Raw genomic sequence first — 15,561 nt, 5'->3', positions numbered from 1 at the left:
GACCTCCTTCCACTATTATAGTGAATCAAATAAAAAACAAACACCTTCACAAACAGAGCAATCCTCCTCTTCATTATCCTATTCCAAGCGTCAGCTCCCCGCCACAGTGCAAAGAGCTACCATCTGTAACTCTTCAACCCCTCACCACCTGAAGCCAGGCTTGGGAAGCCATTCCCGCAATGTCGGATTAGGTTTTAGAAATAATCAAACGGGGTTACTCACTCCAGTTCGCATGCAGGTGTCCTTGGGCTTGGGGCCCACTCTACCAGGGGAATGGCCTCTTTTTGGGCTTGGTCTAGCAGAGTGTCCATTGCCGACATCTGTGCGGTTGCTGGCTGGTCCTCGCCCTGCTCCTTTGCCAGGTTCTACAACTTAGACATTTCTGCTCTTCAGGCGCAGATATTGTTTGCTTAACCTCTGGGTTTTTTTCGGTGGCATCATGCCCCATGGGCTCTGGGTCCTGACTTGAGCCCGTCTTGTTGGACAAACCTTTCAAGTCCCTTTCTCTCATGCCTACCATGTCACCAAGCACCCCTGGGCTTCGGGCTCGCAGGGCGATCTTCCGTTCTGTGCTAGAAGCATGGCGCTATTGAAATGCGTTCCCCATAAGCATCACTGACACCATGCGAATGAACTGTGTTGAAAGGGAGCGTTCCGGTTTAATGTAAACTTGGTTCCCTGACGCTACTCTGCCTGCACGCGACACAATGCTGCTGCTCCTCAGTCAAAAAATTCTAATGAAAATGGCTTTCAGCGCGACTTTAATAGGCACACGGCCCCGTCTGTTTTGGCGGGCTGAAAAGCCATTTGTCTGTGCAGGTGCAGGTGCAAGTCTTTGTCTTGTCTTTACTAGCATAGTCTCAGAATATACCTAGCATATTCTCATAAGACTATGTTATTTTGACAATATATCCTAGTAAAACTAGGTAATATAATAATGGTGGTATGGCCAATAGTAGTACACGCCAATGTTTTGTGATAAAATCAAATGCAGTCCATGACCTATATTAAATAAAATATTCAATCTTTCAAGGAAAAAAACGACTTCTTGTACTTCACGAGTTCACACTTACATACAATTAGAGGGAGTAAAGTTTAATGCGTATTTGGCGTGCTGTCCGGGGGGAGAGCTCCGAGCTCGGAGTTCGGCCCGAACCAAGAGTACTCCCCCGCGTATGTAAATGGATAGGACTAGAAGTGTGGAGAAGGGGTGGTGGAGGGATGCTGCTAAACTGTCAATGAATTGAGGTGAGACTGCTGAATATATATACACCTCTTATCATTGATTGCTGAGTGCTCTCCACTTGTGTTAATTATCTGAACGTGAAAATCATCGTTCAAAGATCTTGGAGTGCACGTGGACAGTGAACTTTCCTGGACCTATCATGTAGACTATATCTGCAGCAAAGTACAGCAGAGAATCTACTTTTTAAGGAGACTTCGGTCATTCGGAGCGAGCAGCGAAATCCTGTCTCTTTTCTTTGTGTCAACAATTCAAAGCATTCTGCAGTATGGAGGCGCAGTGTGTGGTATGGGGGCCTCTCAGCTCATCTGAAGGCAAGGATTCTACGGCTCCTGGGAATCTGTTCCAAATTGGTGGGACACTCAGTGGAGAACGCGTTCACTGAAAGCCATGTACTGCACACCGTCAGACTGGCTGACAAAATCTCCCAGGACTCTTCCCATGTGTTGCAGCGGGAGTATCAACTCCTGCCCTCCGGGAGGCGCTATAGGGTCCCAGAATGCAGAAAGAACAAATATAAACACTCATTTGTTTCTCTGTCAATATCTCTGCTGAATCAATACAAGAGAGTAAAGAAGTGTTCACTTTCACTTTCATCTATATATTTATGGCTATTGAAGACCACTCTTGCAGGGCAGGGCCCCCATCATATTAATTAAGTATCTATTTATGTTTTTACTGATGCTTCTATGTTTTTAGCTTTTTTAGGTTGTTGTGTTGTAATTGTTGGAGCTTGTATTGCAAGACAAATTTCCGTGTACACAGACAATAAAGTGCTATCTATCTATCTATCTATCCTCCCGAACTTTGTTAATAAAACATCATTTTTAAAAATGTTCCGGTTACTAGATGAGTGCATTATTGAAAGGTAGAGAGAAAAAGAGAGCAGGAAGGCCAGATTGAGAAAGAAAACATTGCAATGTAGAGAAACTTCCTCATATGTGCTGTTGAGATTTGTAAATCTTTAACCTCTACTGTGGCAAATAACGGTCAAAGGGTGTTTCCCGAAGGCTCTGGAGGCTGGCTGTTTGACACTGACAGAAGATTTACACATGAACTGACAAGCTGACATCACTTCATCTTCAGCTCTCTTGACACCTACAGTGAATGGATGAACCGCTTCTGTTACATCAAACTGTCTGTCTGCTGTCTGCTGAAGTATTATTGATATTCAGTATATGATTGATACTTGGGTAAATGGGTAAGTATCTGCAACCATTTTCTTGATGTGCCAAACTCTTTATCAGTGGAATTATTCAAAATAGTTGTTTCAGTCTAATTTTGCAGAATAATCCTCAAGTTATACGAAGTTATACGTTATTTCATTAAAAAATGAAAAACATGTTAAAACAATAGTTATTGCAATATAGATGTAGTAGGTCTGTTTTACAAATAGGTACAGGCTGGTTACCTTGACTAAAATTTTTCTCTTTTTTTGTGCTTCCTTTAAAATTGAAAGGTGTTTAGAAGAATTACAAGGGAAGTGTTTTGAAACTTCTGCTAATATTACCGTGTGTGAAAGAACTGTCAAGTTCAGCTAATTTAAAACACCATAGAAGGACAGATCTTCAAGTCCCTTTTCACCTTGACAGGTATGAAATGAACAGGCTATTGGATGTACCAACACGTATTTGAAAATCGTAGAGGAAAAAAAAAGATAAACATTGATAAAAAGAAATGTGATGAATATATCTATTTTTCAGGGCAAAAACGTTTTACCAGGAAAAGAGTTGAAAAAAGTGAGTTTATGTTATATTTCACCCTAAATCTCATAATACGGTAATACATTTACTAAGATTCTTTTCTTAGACTCTTTTATTTATATGTTTAGCATTGAATTAATACATTTTTGAGAGCAAGTAAATCCAAAAATGTCTCTTTTTCAGCAGTGTCAGGCATGATCATAAACAACACCACAAACCACACTGGCCTGCCGGAGGACTTCAGAATCGCTCTTCTGGTCTTATACACATTCATCTTTCTTTCTGGGACTCTTAATGTTTTACTAATGTCCTGTATGCTACAGTCCCAAAGACGTCTCTCTTTCACCAAAGTGTCTGTGATAAACTTAATGGCAGTGCACTCCATTTTCCTTCTCACGGTGCCCTTTCGCATTTACTATTATGCTTTTGATGAAACCTGGATTCTGGGCTTGTATTTCTGCAAAATTGTCAGTCTTATGGTCCATGCTCACATGTATCTTGCATTCATCTTTTATGTCTTTCTTCTTATTGCGCGTTATGTGGCGCAATGTGATCAACAGCACAGGCAAGAGTTTCATCGCATCCTTCATGCCACGATTGCAAGTGCAGTCGTCTGGTTGGTCATATTTGGCTCTATGTTCCCAGCAACTCTGGCTAACTATGGAATCGCGCAGAATGATTCCACTCAGTGCTTTAATTTCGGACAGGCTCTCCAGAAGCCTGCTGTGAAGACTTTAAACTATGTTATTTGCATTCTAGTGATAATGGGTTGGAGTGTGCTGGCACTTTTCCAAGTTTACTTTCTGCTGGACGTGAGAAAGAGATTTGGAAAGGCCATGTGTCAACGTCAAGAGTTCTGGGCACAATTGAAAAACATTGTATTCCTGTCCATTATGTTTTTTTGTTTTGTGCCCTATCATGGATTCAGAGTATATTATGTCAGTAAATATGGCAATGCTGAAGAAATTATTCATATAAATGAAATTTTTCTTGCTATCACTGCTTTCAGCTGCATTGATATGATTGTTTTTGCTGGTAGGGATATATGCAAACGTATAAATTCAAGTTGATGGTTTTGCAGTTTATAACAACTATGTTTACTTTATTTAGTTTCTATATTGTTATTGATATAATGAATTTATTTCCATTTTCTTTTATTTGTTTTTGATGCTTTTGTGCCTTATAAGCTTAAAACAATTGTCTTGCATGACAGAATGCTTGGAAAATAAACTATATACTGTATATGTATCGCATGAAGCAACATGCATGTGTGTTTAGTTTTATATACTTTTTTTTTTTTTTGTACTTCTGGAGAACTGAATCTGGAATAAAACTGTTAAATAGAGCGATAAGGTTTGGTTGTGAGTTCCTCATCATGTGCTAACCATAAAGTTTACAACAGATCCATCACTGTTTACTGGATGCCATGGCTTTAAGGTGTCATAAAAGACAGCCATTTAAAATAACAAAAGAAAAGAAAGGAAAAGTTGGCACACCACAGCTTCAGACATAGCAAAATATTTAGGCCTATTTCATGTTCTCACCACAGGTGATGTTTCGAGCCCAATGGCTCTTCATTAGACAATGACTTTGACCCATTTGGCTCGAAACGTCACCTGTGGTTTTCTATGTTTAGAGCTGTGGTGTGGCAAATTTTATTTCCTTTTCTAAAAAATGTTTTGTGGTTGAGCACACTCTGGAGCTTTTTGCCTGTTAGATGTGCACACTTTGTGTTGAATCTTTGTAAATAAAGTAACACCATTAAATAAGTCAAAGCAATAGCGCATGACACTGACAGTAGGCTATGTGTGTTGGGAGTTCAACAACTGCGATGTTCATACTAATTTCTACAAAGGAAGAAATCCTTTTGTGTTTTAGGACCCTCTAGAGGTCGATCAAAAACTAGCATGAGTGTTCTAACTACGTCCTCAATCGACTTTTTAAAACTTTGTAGATAACAGTACTTTTCAGAACTACTTCATGTCAAAAGTAACCATGTATGTGTTACGGAATAGAGACTCACAAGATTTATAGAGGTGAGAAACACTAGTGAGTGCAGATAAATGAGAATGTCTTTGAGAAGTGGTAAATGGAGATACTGACAGTTCTTTCTGTTGCAGATGGTTGAGGAGATCGTGGATGACAAGGAGGTAGATGGCAGAAGCACACACACCCATGCTGGAAGAGAGGTGTGTAGATCTACTAGAGACTGGATGAGGGAAAAAACGATAGAGACAAGGAAGACGATGGAGACTTGAAGAAACAGGATGGGAGATGAATAGACGTGGCATACACTTCATAGGAGGTAAGTACAGATGGTTAGGTGCGTCCTTACTCATGAACGAGACCAGACAAAGTGCCAGAGTGAGGTGTGTGCTTATATGTGTCTGTTATGATGAGCAGAAGAAGTAGGTGCAGGCCAGGGGATTAATATTCAGGTGATAGCGATCTTTGTGATTGAGTGGTGATGATCCCTGACAGTATGTTAGGATATTAAACACTTCTTCTTCCTCCTCTTACTTGAAATGTGTTCCTTTTATGGTGAACAGAAAGACCCCCTTCCTATTGGCTATGATTGTTTATGACAGACAAGCAGGCTACTTATTATTTACGCCTACTTATTATAAACTTAGTAACCCATACTTTTTGAAAAAACAAATATATGACACACACTGTCCTGACACCCATAGTTGGTGGCGACTAAAAATGACATTCTTGCAATGAACACTTGGCGAACCCAGAAGCCACTTCCAGTAAATATGTCTAATTATATATACTGTCATACCATCAAAACATTATCATGTGGGACCGATCAGCAGCACCTGATATAAACTGCAAAACACACAGCAGATAATTGGTCTCTCTTGGCACTCTGGTGGCTAGTGGTCAGCGAAAATAAATTTTTGTCTTCTCATAAAAAAAAGCTTGCAATATAACACAAATTAATGTAAAACAAACCATCACCAAAACTCGCCTGTATTGCTGTAGTGATTTTTTAAAGGCATGCATAAAATGATCTGCCCGTTATCAGTTTGTAGCAGTAAATGAGGAAATGTCTAAACGATCACAAGTTCAGTATGGAGTACCACAAGGCTCAGTACTAGGACCGTTGCTGTTCACTCTGTGCATGCTACCCTTGGGAGATATCATTAGGAAGCATGGGATTAGTTTTCACTGTTATGCCGATGATACTCAGCTCTATATCTCTTCGTGCCCCGACGAAACTTGCCAATTCAAGAAATTAGCGGAATGCATAGCTGATATAAAAATTTGTATGACTAGTAATTTCCTATTACTTAATTCTGAAAAAACAGAGTTTCTAATGATTGGACCAAAATCCTCTGCACGTACTAATCTAGAATACTGTCTAACAATTGATGGTTGCTTTGTCAAGTCTTCGTCGTCGGTTAGGAGCCTGGGTGTGCTCTTTGATACCAATCTTTCATTTGAAAGCCACATTTCTAGCATCTGTAAAACCGCATTCTTCCATCTTAAAGGGTAACTAAACCCCTGGTCAGAGCCTGACTCCACCCACTGGCAATATTTGAAAAATGCTGGAAAAGTAGGCAGAGCCCAGTGGAGAGGGGGCATGCATCTGAGACGCATCTCTCTGTAGGCAAGGGGGTGGTTAGCTGGTTCCCTCTGACATCACCGGCCACCACAACTTCCAAAAGGAAAATTCAATTGCAGTAGCCTCTGTTCAACCTGAAGAGGGCAGCACTCAGACGTTTTTACACCATATATTGTAGAATTAAAACACTTTAAACCCAAATGTCAAAGAAATTACTTGAATTGATGAACAGCATTAATAAAGCCCCAGTCTTACAGATCATTAACTAAAAAAAGTTGGTTTAGGGTTTAGTTACCCTTTAAAAATATATCTAAATTACGACATATGCTTTCAATGAAAAATGCGGAACAGTTAGTTAATGCGTTCATGACCTCAAGGCTAGATTACTGTAATGCTCTTATGGGTGGTTGCCCTGCATGGAAAATAAACAAACTACAGCTGGTCCAAAATGCAGCAGGTAGAGTTCTTACTAGAAACAGGAACTATGACCATATTAACCCGGTTCTGTCAACACTTCATTGGCTCCCTGTTAAACATCGTATACATTTTAAAATATTGCTGATTACTTACAAAGTACTTTAGTTCCCCAGTACTTGAGCAAGCTCTTAATGCATTATAGTCCTTCACATCTATTGTGATCTCAAAACTCTGGCCAGTTGATAATACCTAGAATATTAAAATCGACTGCTAGCGGTAGTTCCTTTTCCTATTTAGTACCTAAACTCTGGAACAGTCTTCCTGACATTGTCCGGGAAGCAGACACACTCTGTCAGTTTAAATCTAGGGCTGTCAAACGATTAATCGCGATTAATCGCATCCAAAATAAAAGTTTGTTTTTACATAATATATGTGTGTGTACGGTGTATAATTATTTTCTATATATAAATACACACACATGCATGTATATATTTAAGAAATATTTGCATGTTCTGTATATACTGTGTATATATATTTATATTATATATAATTTATATTATATATAAATATGTTATATATAAATAACACATTTTTCTTAAATATATATGCATGTGTGTGTATTTATATATAGAAAATAATTATACTCCATACACACACATATATTATGTAAACACAAACTTTTATTTTGGATGCGATTAATCGCGATTAATCATTTGACAGCCCTACTAAAAACACATCTCTTTAACCTGGCATATACACATAGAAAATTGTACATTCCTATTATTGAAATCAGTTAAATGATTATTAGGCTGCATAAATTAGGTCAGCAGAAACCGGGAACACTTCCTATAACACCCGATGTACTTGTTACATCATAAGAAGAATGGCATCTATGCTAATGTTAGTCTTTCTGCTTATTCCGAGGTTTCCTGTAATCAGCTGGATCCAGGCCGTATCCAGACCAGATGGAGGACCTGCACCTAGACACGACCACAACGCATCCCTGAAGTGTCAGCAGAGATTGAAGAGACAGCCATTGACACTGATCCTCAACCAACCCGTCTCCATCCCGGTGTGATGACTCTGATCTTAAGATGGAACTGGATAATATTCTAATTGTTCAAAACCGATCTGACTTCTGACCTATAATGCTGCCTGAATCATAATCATACACTGTTCGTTCATTGGCCAGAGGAGAACCGGCCCCCCGACTGAGCCTGGGCTCTCCCAAGGTTTTTTTCTCTATTCTGTCACCTGATGGAGATTTGGTTCCTTGCCACTGTTGCCTTTTTTCACCTTTGTTTCCATTGTCTTGGCTTGCTTAGTTGGGGACATTAAATTTAACATTTAATTTAATATTCAACAATAATATTGATCTGCCTGCATTGACACTATTATACAAGAACTGAACTGAGCTGGACGATGATATCACGGTTTACTCCAGAGCGGCTATATATATATAAATGAACTAAATTAATAACTTTTTTTTTAAAACAAAAATTAAACATCACTGAACTTACTTGAGCTGGACTGTGATGCTGTTTTCTTCTGGAAACAAGCTTTTTTTCCATTATTTTCCTGTTATCTCTGTAAAGCTGCTTTGAAACAATCTGTATTGTACAAAGCGGAAAGCGCTATATAAATAAATGTGACTTGACTTGACTTGTAACTGAAATAACGGTCCTGAGATCTGGCTGTGACCCTGGAAACAGAAAAATAAAAAAGTGCCCGCACGCGGCATTTGAGGTGTGTTCTGCTGATCTATTTGACGTCTCTGATGGACCCGATTTTTTCCCTAAAATAGTGGAAGATGCAGTAGGTATAACTAGGCTAATCGTGTCACATTTCATTGCACACTTATTAACGCCCTTAACTGAAATGCCTTAAAATGTGTTGTAAAACATCTACTTGTATCAATAAACGATGGGAAATTAATTTCAGTATGACATAGGCCTACTGTTTGTCACAATGTTTTCAACTCAGTCCTATTGCAGACAACACCACAGTCATCTGCCTCATCCAGGATGGTGACGAGTCTGCATACAAACAAGAGGTTGAGTAGCTGGGTGTCTGTTGTAGTCATAACAACCTGGAGCTGAACACGCTCAAAACAGTGGAGATGATAGTGGACTTCAGGAGGAACACCCCAGCACTCCCCCCACGGAGGTTCCTGGGTACCACCATCTCTCAGGACCTGAAGTGGGACAATCACATTGACTCCATTGTATTAAAAAAAAAAAAAAAAAGGCCCAGCCGAGGTTGTACTTCGTTCGCCAGCTAAGGAAGTTCAACCTGCCACAGCAGCTGCTGACACAGTTCTACTCATCCGTCATTGAGTCTGTCCTGTGTCCGTCTAATACAGTCTGGTTGGTTCAGCCAGCAAATCGGACATCAGGAGACTGACGAGGAACTGATCCGGACTGCAGAGAGGAAAATTGGTGCCCCCCTGTCCACCCTCCAGAACATGTACTCTTCCAGAGTGAGGAAAAGGGCAGGTAAAATCATCACAGACTCCACTCACACCGGCCACAACCTATTTGAACTGTTGCAGTCCGGACGGCGCCTCAGATTAAAGGCACTACTAGAACATCTAGGCACAGGAACAGTTTCTTCCCTCTGGCTATTTCCCTCTTGAACAGTTAAACGCCTTCCAAGTGCAATACCCCACTTTTCTGTGCAGTATCCTTATAAAAAGTCATATTTATTCATATTACTTCACAATAATGTATGTTCATTGTCTGTAAATATTTATTCTGACTAAACCTATCTCTGTCTTTGAACTTTTTTTATTTTATTTAAATGTTATTATATGTCTTGTTATATCGTGTCCTGGAAGCTTCAATACCAAGGTAAATTCCTTGTGTATATGCAAGCACACTTGGCAATAGCCTACAGCTATTTCTGATTCTGATTAATTCGTGTGGTTCTAGCTTTAAAAAAAAAAAAAAAAACTTAATTTATTCTATCTTAATACTGTACGTCTAATGGAGATACATATTATTTTGTGTCATTTAATTGCTTCTCTATAAATAAAATTATAGTTTTAATGTTGATGGTTTTGCTAGCTTGTAGTTTGAAATACTTGTAAAGTTTAGATTTACTGTAGTTTACCCTCTTTAAATTCGGAGTAGTCTATACTTTTGGATATTTCAGATTATTATTGCTTAAATTTTCAGTGTAATTCATTACTGCAGAAGTATCTGTTGTCTGGCGGTCCCAGAATTTTATTTATTTTTTGCTTATGAAGTAAGCCTACATGCTAGATTGGATTATGAATATGACTATGATTCTGACTGTGTATCCAAACAGAACATTCATATTCAAACGACAAATTGTAATGGAATTGGAGCTAATTGATAAAGGAACTAAGTCTGTGCCTTTTCATCCTCTTCCACTCAATGCCACTGGAGTGAATGCATGCCTGTGTCCACTGCTCCAGAGCGGAAGTACCCCGTCCAGACACGCTGTCTCTCTGTGTGTTGCTTTGGCTGATGGCAGGCAGAAATGGGATTAACAGTCTTTTCATACAGTGGTGCCTCTCACATGACATCATGCTGATATTTTAGTCTGGGCATACAAAGGCGATCTAAACTGATCAGACAGAAAATGTCCTTTATCTGATTGCCCATTACCTCCATTAACTCCTCATGCCTGAAAAGACAAATCATCATCCAATCATGATTCATGTTATTACAAATATGTTAGTTTACAACTAGCAAAACTTTAAAAAGTCTCTTAAAAAACAAATGTGTGGACATTAGCTGTAGGCTACACAGCACGTCCACCAACTGCCCATATTCTCTGAAATGACATTCTGAAGGATATTGCACACAAAACTGAAAAGCACTTCTCAGTCTGACAAGCTCTAATCTGATTGGCTGACATCTTTCAGGAATAATGGAACACGTTTTTTTCTCAGTCCACCTGAAAACCAGGGTTTATTTACTTGAAACAATCATTTTTTTGAAGAAGAAGAACTAATAACTGGATTTGCTTGTTTTCTAGACTCATATCTGCCTATAGGCTAGGCTACTTTTTTATATCTGTGAAGTAATCAGTATTCCTTTTGGTTGGATATTTTTCAGGATTTTTTCTGTTTTTGTAGAAGCGTTCAAAGACTTGAATGAATCGTATAAAGAAATTTAGCCGATTATATAAAGCCATAATTGTCAACTTGGAAATTGCACGTAGTAGCCTGTTCTGACGCTCTGTTTGGCGTTCAAACGGGAGCATATGCAATTTCACACGTGACCGCGAGATGTCGCTGTGGGACGCGTCGTCATCACTGCAGCAAGGTGCTTGTATGGGGATGGTCCAGCAGGGAAGAGGAGGAGGAGAGAGAGAGAGAGAGAGAGAGAGAGAGAGAGAGAGAGAGAGAGAGAGAGAGAGAGAGAGAGCAGGCGCTGCTGCTGCTGTGTCTGTGGCTACCCACCGCAGTTTTCCGGTCTCCTTCCATCCACACGATTTTCCTTGGATACCTAGCGGATGCTATCCTTTCCTCGGCACACCAGCATCTCTTCTGCTTTCAATGCCATTCGTTTGGAATGATTTCCGTGTGTCGCTCGCTGTGAATTGTCGGCATTAATCGGGGAGGGGAAGCGAGAAGAGCGTTGTTCCTCTGGATATAACACGGTAAGCGCAATGTCATTCCAGTTGCTTTTCCAGTTGTCACATTCCCCACCTACAACCACGATATCTGCCAAGAAAAAGCTCGAAACAGTTGCGAAACCCTTGGTACGCGTATTAACGGCGCATGTTATGTGTGTTTATTTGCTTGTGGGTGTCGCCGAGTTTGTGTTTAGCGTTTTTATCGCATTTAATGCTCGTATTCACAGCGCTATGAGCGCAGGCTGGGAACTGAAAATGGAATCCATTAGAGCATCATTCTCCATCCAAGACGGATGGGGAGGGGGGCGAGAGCACAGAAAACCTATTACTTCCCTATTGACCTAAATTTCAATGATGTATTTATAAGATTACACTAGTCCACGGATATGACCGCTGCTTCTTTGTGTAGTTTTACAGCATGTTCTCTCAAATCGTTATAAAAACCCAACTGTCAGTGCCTTTTGCTTGTGAAGAACCGTTTTCATTTGTGTCCATTCATTTTGAATTTCTTGATTTACTAGCTCGTGTAGCCTCGTTTTTTTCTAGCATTACTGCTGAAAATTTGCATTTTTGACCGGCTAATATTGACAAATCCTTTATAAAACATTGTTTAAATAGATTTTGAGTATGAAAGATGAATCAAGCCTACTAGTTTAGGTGTGCTGATGTGGAAATGGGAGGGCTGTATGTGGCTAGACTGGCCGCCTCTCTCTGCACTTGCTAAGGTGAGGCCGTCTTGGAAGAGAATAAGTAATAATTCAGCTCATAGTAGCTTTTAGGCCCTCATGTGTTTATTTATTGAATTTTGAATAATGTGCTATCTTTTCCCACACATGGCACATTGTATGTTATCAGTTGGTTGTTGGTGCTCAATATGCATACTAAGCAGTTGTTAATGGATAGAGTTATGACATTGATGGATTTTATTCTCGATTTATTCTTGGTGTGTCAAATTCACTATTAAAACCTGGCTGCTGTGGTTGCAAGAACTTTACAGTAAAAATACTGGGATGTTTCACACTTGGAATTCTGGGAATCCCCAGGTTTACTGTAACTTTTTATTTGCAGCTATTTTTTCTTTCTTTTTTTGCAGCAACAATAAGTACTAGTGGCAAAGTGTAGTTGCAAGGGTTTGATTTACTGATGCCATAATTCACACAAGTACTTTTCTGAGAGATATAATGCAAGAGAGACAGAGAGAGAGAGAGAGAGAGAAATGGAGAGATATTGAAAGAGAGAATATTGATCGTTCAAAGGATCGGACATTCTCAGGTTGATCATAAATTATACATTGCACATGGAATTTTTTTTTCTGTGCAGAAAGGTTTCAGCACCCTGGCCCTGGTATTCACCATTTTAATGTACTGATGCATAAGAGTGTGCTCTCAGGGAGCAACAGTGCATGACTGTGAAATATTGTATGCATACTAGTATTAACCTGCTTGCTACTGTATATGGCTGCATATGATTTAGAATGCAGGAGCTATGTATGCATTTTGTAACAGATCACGTACTCTTGAAGACCTCGCTCAGGTATCTCACAGGAGGAACAGACGAGCAGCTGAAAGCAAGCAAATTAGTGCAATATACATTCAAAACACCCATCATCATTTATAATGTTTGCAGTAATGTTTCGTTCAAATGTTCGATACAGATACGAGAAAATTACATGACTTGATTATGACCTGACTTTGCCCATCAATGGCCCTGCAATTTTAGGATAATGGACAGATTATCTATAGCTTAAACTTGGTGCGAAGACATCAAAATGTGCAAAAGCAAAGTGCTGGTATTAATGATTAATTATTAAAATGGTGCACTTTCAGCACATTGAGTGCAGTGGTGCTTATAATAGGCAATTTAACAACAATTTGTTATCTTTTGTTTAGCATTTTTCAACGAACATTTGATCGTTGTTCACCTATAGAGGTAGTTTTTATATGCCTCATTTCATATTCATATAGGCTACTCTATGATCTAACAGGTTTACTGCAGTTTCTTTAGATTTATTTTGAAGTTGCAGTAACCTTTGCAGTTTTTGTATTCTTGTTTTCTTTGCCACAAATGTTGTTATAAATGCTAACATTTTAAACCTTTTTTCAGGAAACAGTGTTTATTAACCTTATTTTTTAAATCGTTTGGTCATGGGGAACGGAGGAAGACTATATCATGCTCATTATTCAGTGTTCTGCTCTGGTGAAAGTAATAGACCTATTGATAAATATCAGACTTGACTCCAGCCACTTGGTGTGGACTGACTCAGTCTCCTCTTCTGATAATGACCCCAGAGATAAAGCTGTTGATGACACAGACGCTTGCCATTGTTGTCATCTGAGCCGACACTCACTGGCTGATATGTAGTTATATAGCTGTCATACAGGAGGATATGAGAGTGCAGAGTCATACATTTATTTTATATTTTCATTTTTCCCTAAGAAGATCTGCAGAATAGTGACTTGAAATTTTATGAATTTTTGATGACTCGTTTTGAGGTTTGAGGTGTACACTTAATTAGTAGCTAGATATGCCAATATTTAAGTTAAACTCAAAGGATGTGCAAGAGAGCAGATTAGTTAAGAGTTTGTGAGTACAAATGATGTGTACATGCATATTATTAGCTTATTTGCCTGTCATTTTTGAAGATTAATATCTCACTGTAAAAAAAAAAAGTTACCTCGTTGCCTTAACATTTTGAGTTCATTGAAATTAAAAATTTAAGTTAATAGAATGAGGGAAATTGGTAAGATAGAAACTCAAAATATTATGTTATCTGAACCACATGAATTATCTGATTTGACAAAAGATAAAAAGTTGTGAAAACAAATCATGAAAATATATAGCCTATTTTTACAGTGATAAATCCGCTTTAGAGGTCCACTGTAAAATAGGGCAGTCAATATTACAGGATTTTATTAGATTTAGCAGAAATTTCTTACTGCAAAATACTGTTTTCAGAATTTTACTGTGAAATCATTGCAGACTAGCACATTTTCCTTCATAACACAACACATGTATTAGCCTACTGTACTGCATGCTGGGAATCACACTGTGATCATTTACAGTAGCTGATTAAAAATATTTATTACAAGGGTCTTTGAAATTCTTGGCTGTGAAACAAACTACTATCTTTACGTCTTGTATTACACCACGCCATCTTGCGTCTTGGTTATTTAGTGAAAATAACCTCAGAGGACTTCACTATTCAAATAATATTAATATAGCATTGCCCGTCTTGTGGCTAGGCCTATTGTTTTGTACATTGTAATAGACATTTTTTTTCTCTAGTGGAAGCTTTAAGATAATATACAGGTAAGATTATAATTTCCACTCAAATCATTATTTCATGCCCACAAATTTATTCAGTTTGTAGTCATGTTTTTGTTTATTTTGCAATTTATGACCATACAGAATCCTTTACTGTAGTAGATATGATTTTGAAATCGAATAGCCCCCCCTTTTTAAATTCCTGTGTGCATTAAGTTGTCTTACTGTTATTGTGGGGCCTCATTTCCCAGCATTGCCTTCCTCACAGATCAAGTGCTTGAGTGAGCGATCTTTACCCAACTTCATTTAGCCAGTGCACCATAGAAACATCTTCTTATATGAACAGTGCCAATGCACCGGGGAGCTGCCTTGCTTATGTTCCCACTGTCAATGCTCCAGAAAAGACTTGATAGGAGGGCAGAAAAACATTCTTACCTGACTGCCTGGATTATGCAGACCTGGAGTGAGGAGAGACAAGCTGTGCTCACTGAGCATTTGCACTTATGATTAAGGAATCCACTGACACATGAAATATGAAATATGAGAGACAGCAGGGCCCTGGGTACCTATTTTTAGATTTGCCAACCAAAATAAATTCAAAAGGAAGGTTAGTGTTGTTTTTGCAGATGTCATTATTGTTTTGTTTTAAGGATAGTTTAAAGTTCCCATTCCCCACCTAAACCGGAATAGTTTGCTTTTTACTTTTTAATTTTTAACTGGAATCATTTGAGATATCTTGGATTTGCTAAATAAGA

The 15,561-nt window shown here is 38.8% G+C and overlaps 2 protein-coding genes across 8 annotated transcripts in view; both read left to right on the top strand.

The window, feature by feature from the left end:
* The first annotated feature begins 2,388 nt into the window (after positions 1-2,388).
* On the top strand, positions 2,389-4,287 carry LOC307162391 (putative G-protein coupled receptor 141). The gene is made up of 4 exons (XM_079877642.1): positions 2,389-2,444; positions 2,703-2,835; positions 2,947-2,982; positions 3,130-4,287. The coding sequence occupies exon 4, from the start codon at positions 3,141-3,143 to the stop codon at positions 4,014-4,016; it is 876 nt and encodes a 291-aa protein (XP_079733768.1). The 5' UTR covers positions 2,389-2,444; positions 2,703-2,835; positions 2,947-2,982; positions 3,130-3,140; the 3' UTR covers positions 4,017-4,287.
* Positions 4,288-11,279: 6,992 nt separating this feature from the next.
* ctnnd2b (catenin (cadherin-associated protein), delta 2b) overlaps positions 11,280-15,561 on the top strand; it is an 81,542-nt gene continuing 77,260 nt past the window's right edge. For 6 of the 7 annotated variants that reach the window (XR_013821722.1, XR_013821723.1, XM_079876126.1 and 3 more), the window contains exon 1: positions 11,321-11,566. The gene's annotated coding sequence lies outside the window, so the exon portion shown is untranslated. Of the gene's footprint in view, positions 11,567-15,561 lie in introns of all 7 variants that reach the window. The other variant, XM_079876129.1, reaches the window with a different exon arrangement.

This window comes from Squalius cephalus (genome assembly GCF_949319135.1).
Source record: "Squalius cephalus genome assembly, chromosome: 7".
Taxonomy (NCBI): Eukaryota; Metazoa; Chordata; class Actinopteri; order Cypriniformes; family Leuciscidae; genus Squalius; species Squalius cephalus.
The sequence above is the reverse complement of the archived record's forward strand: the minus strand, read 5'-3'. Positions and strand labels throughout refer to the sequence as shown.

Excerpts from the sequence above, each read along its gene's own strand:
- LOC307162391 (XM_079877642.1), top strand. The coding sequence starts at position 3,141 with ATGATCATAAACAACACCACAAACCACACTGGCCTGCCGGAGGACTTC.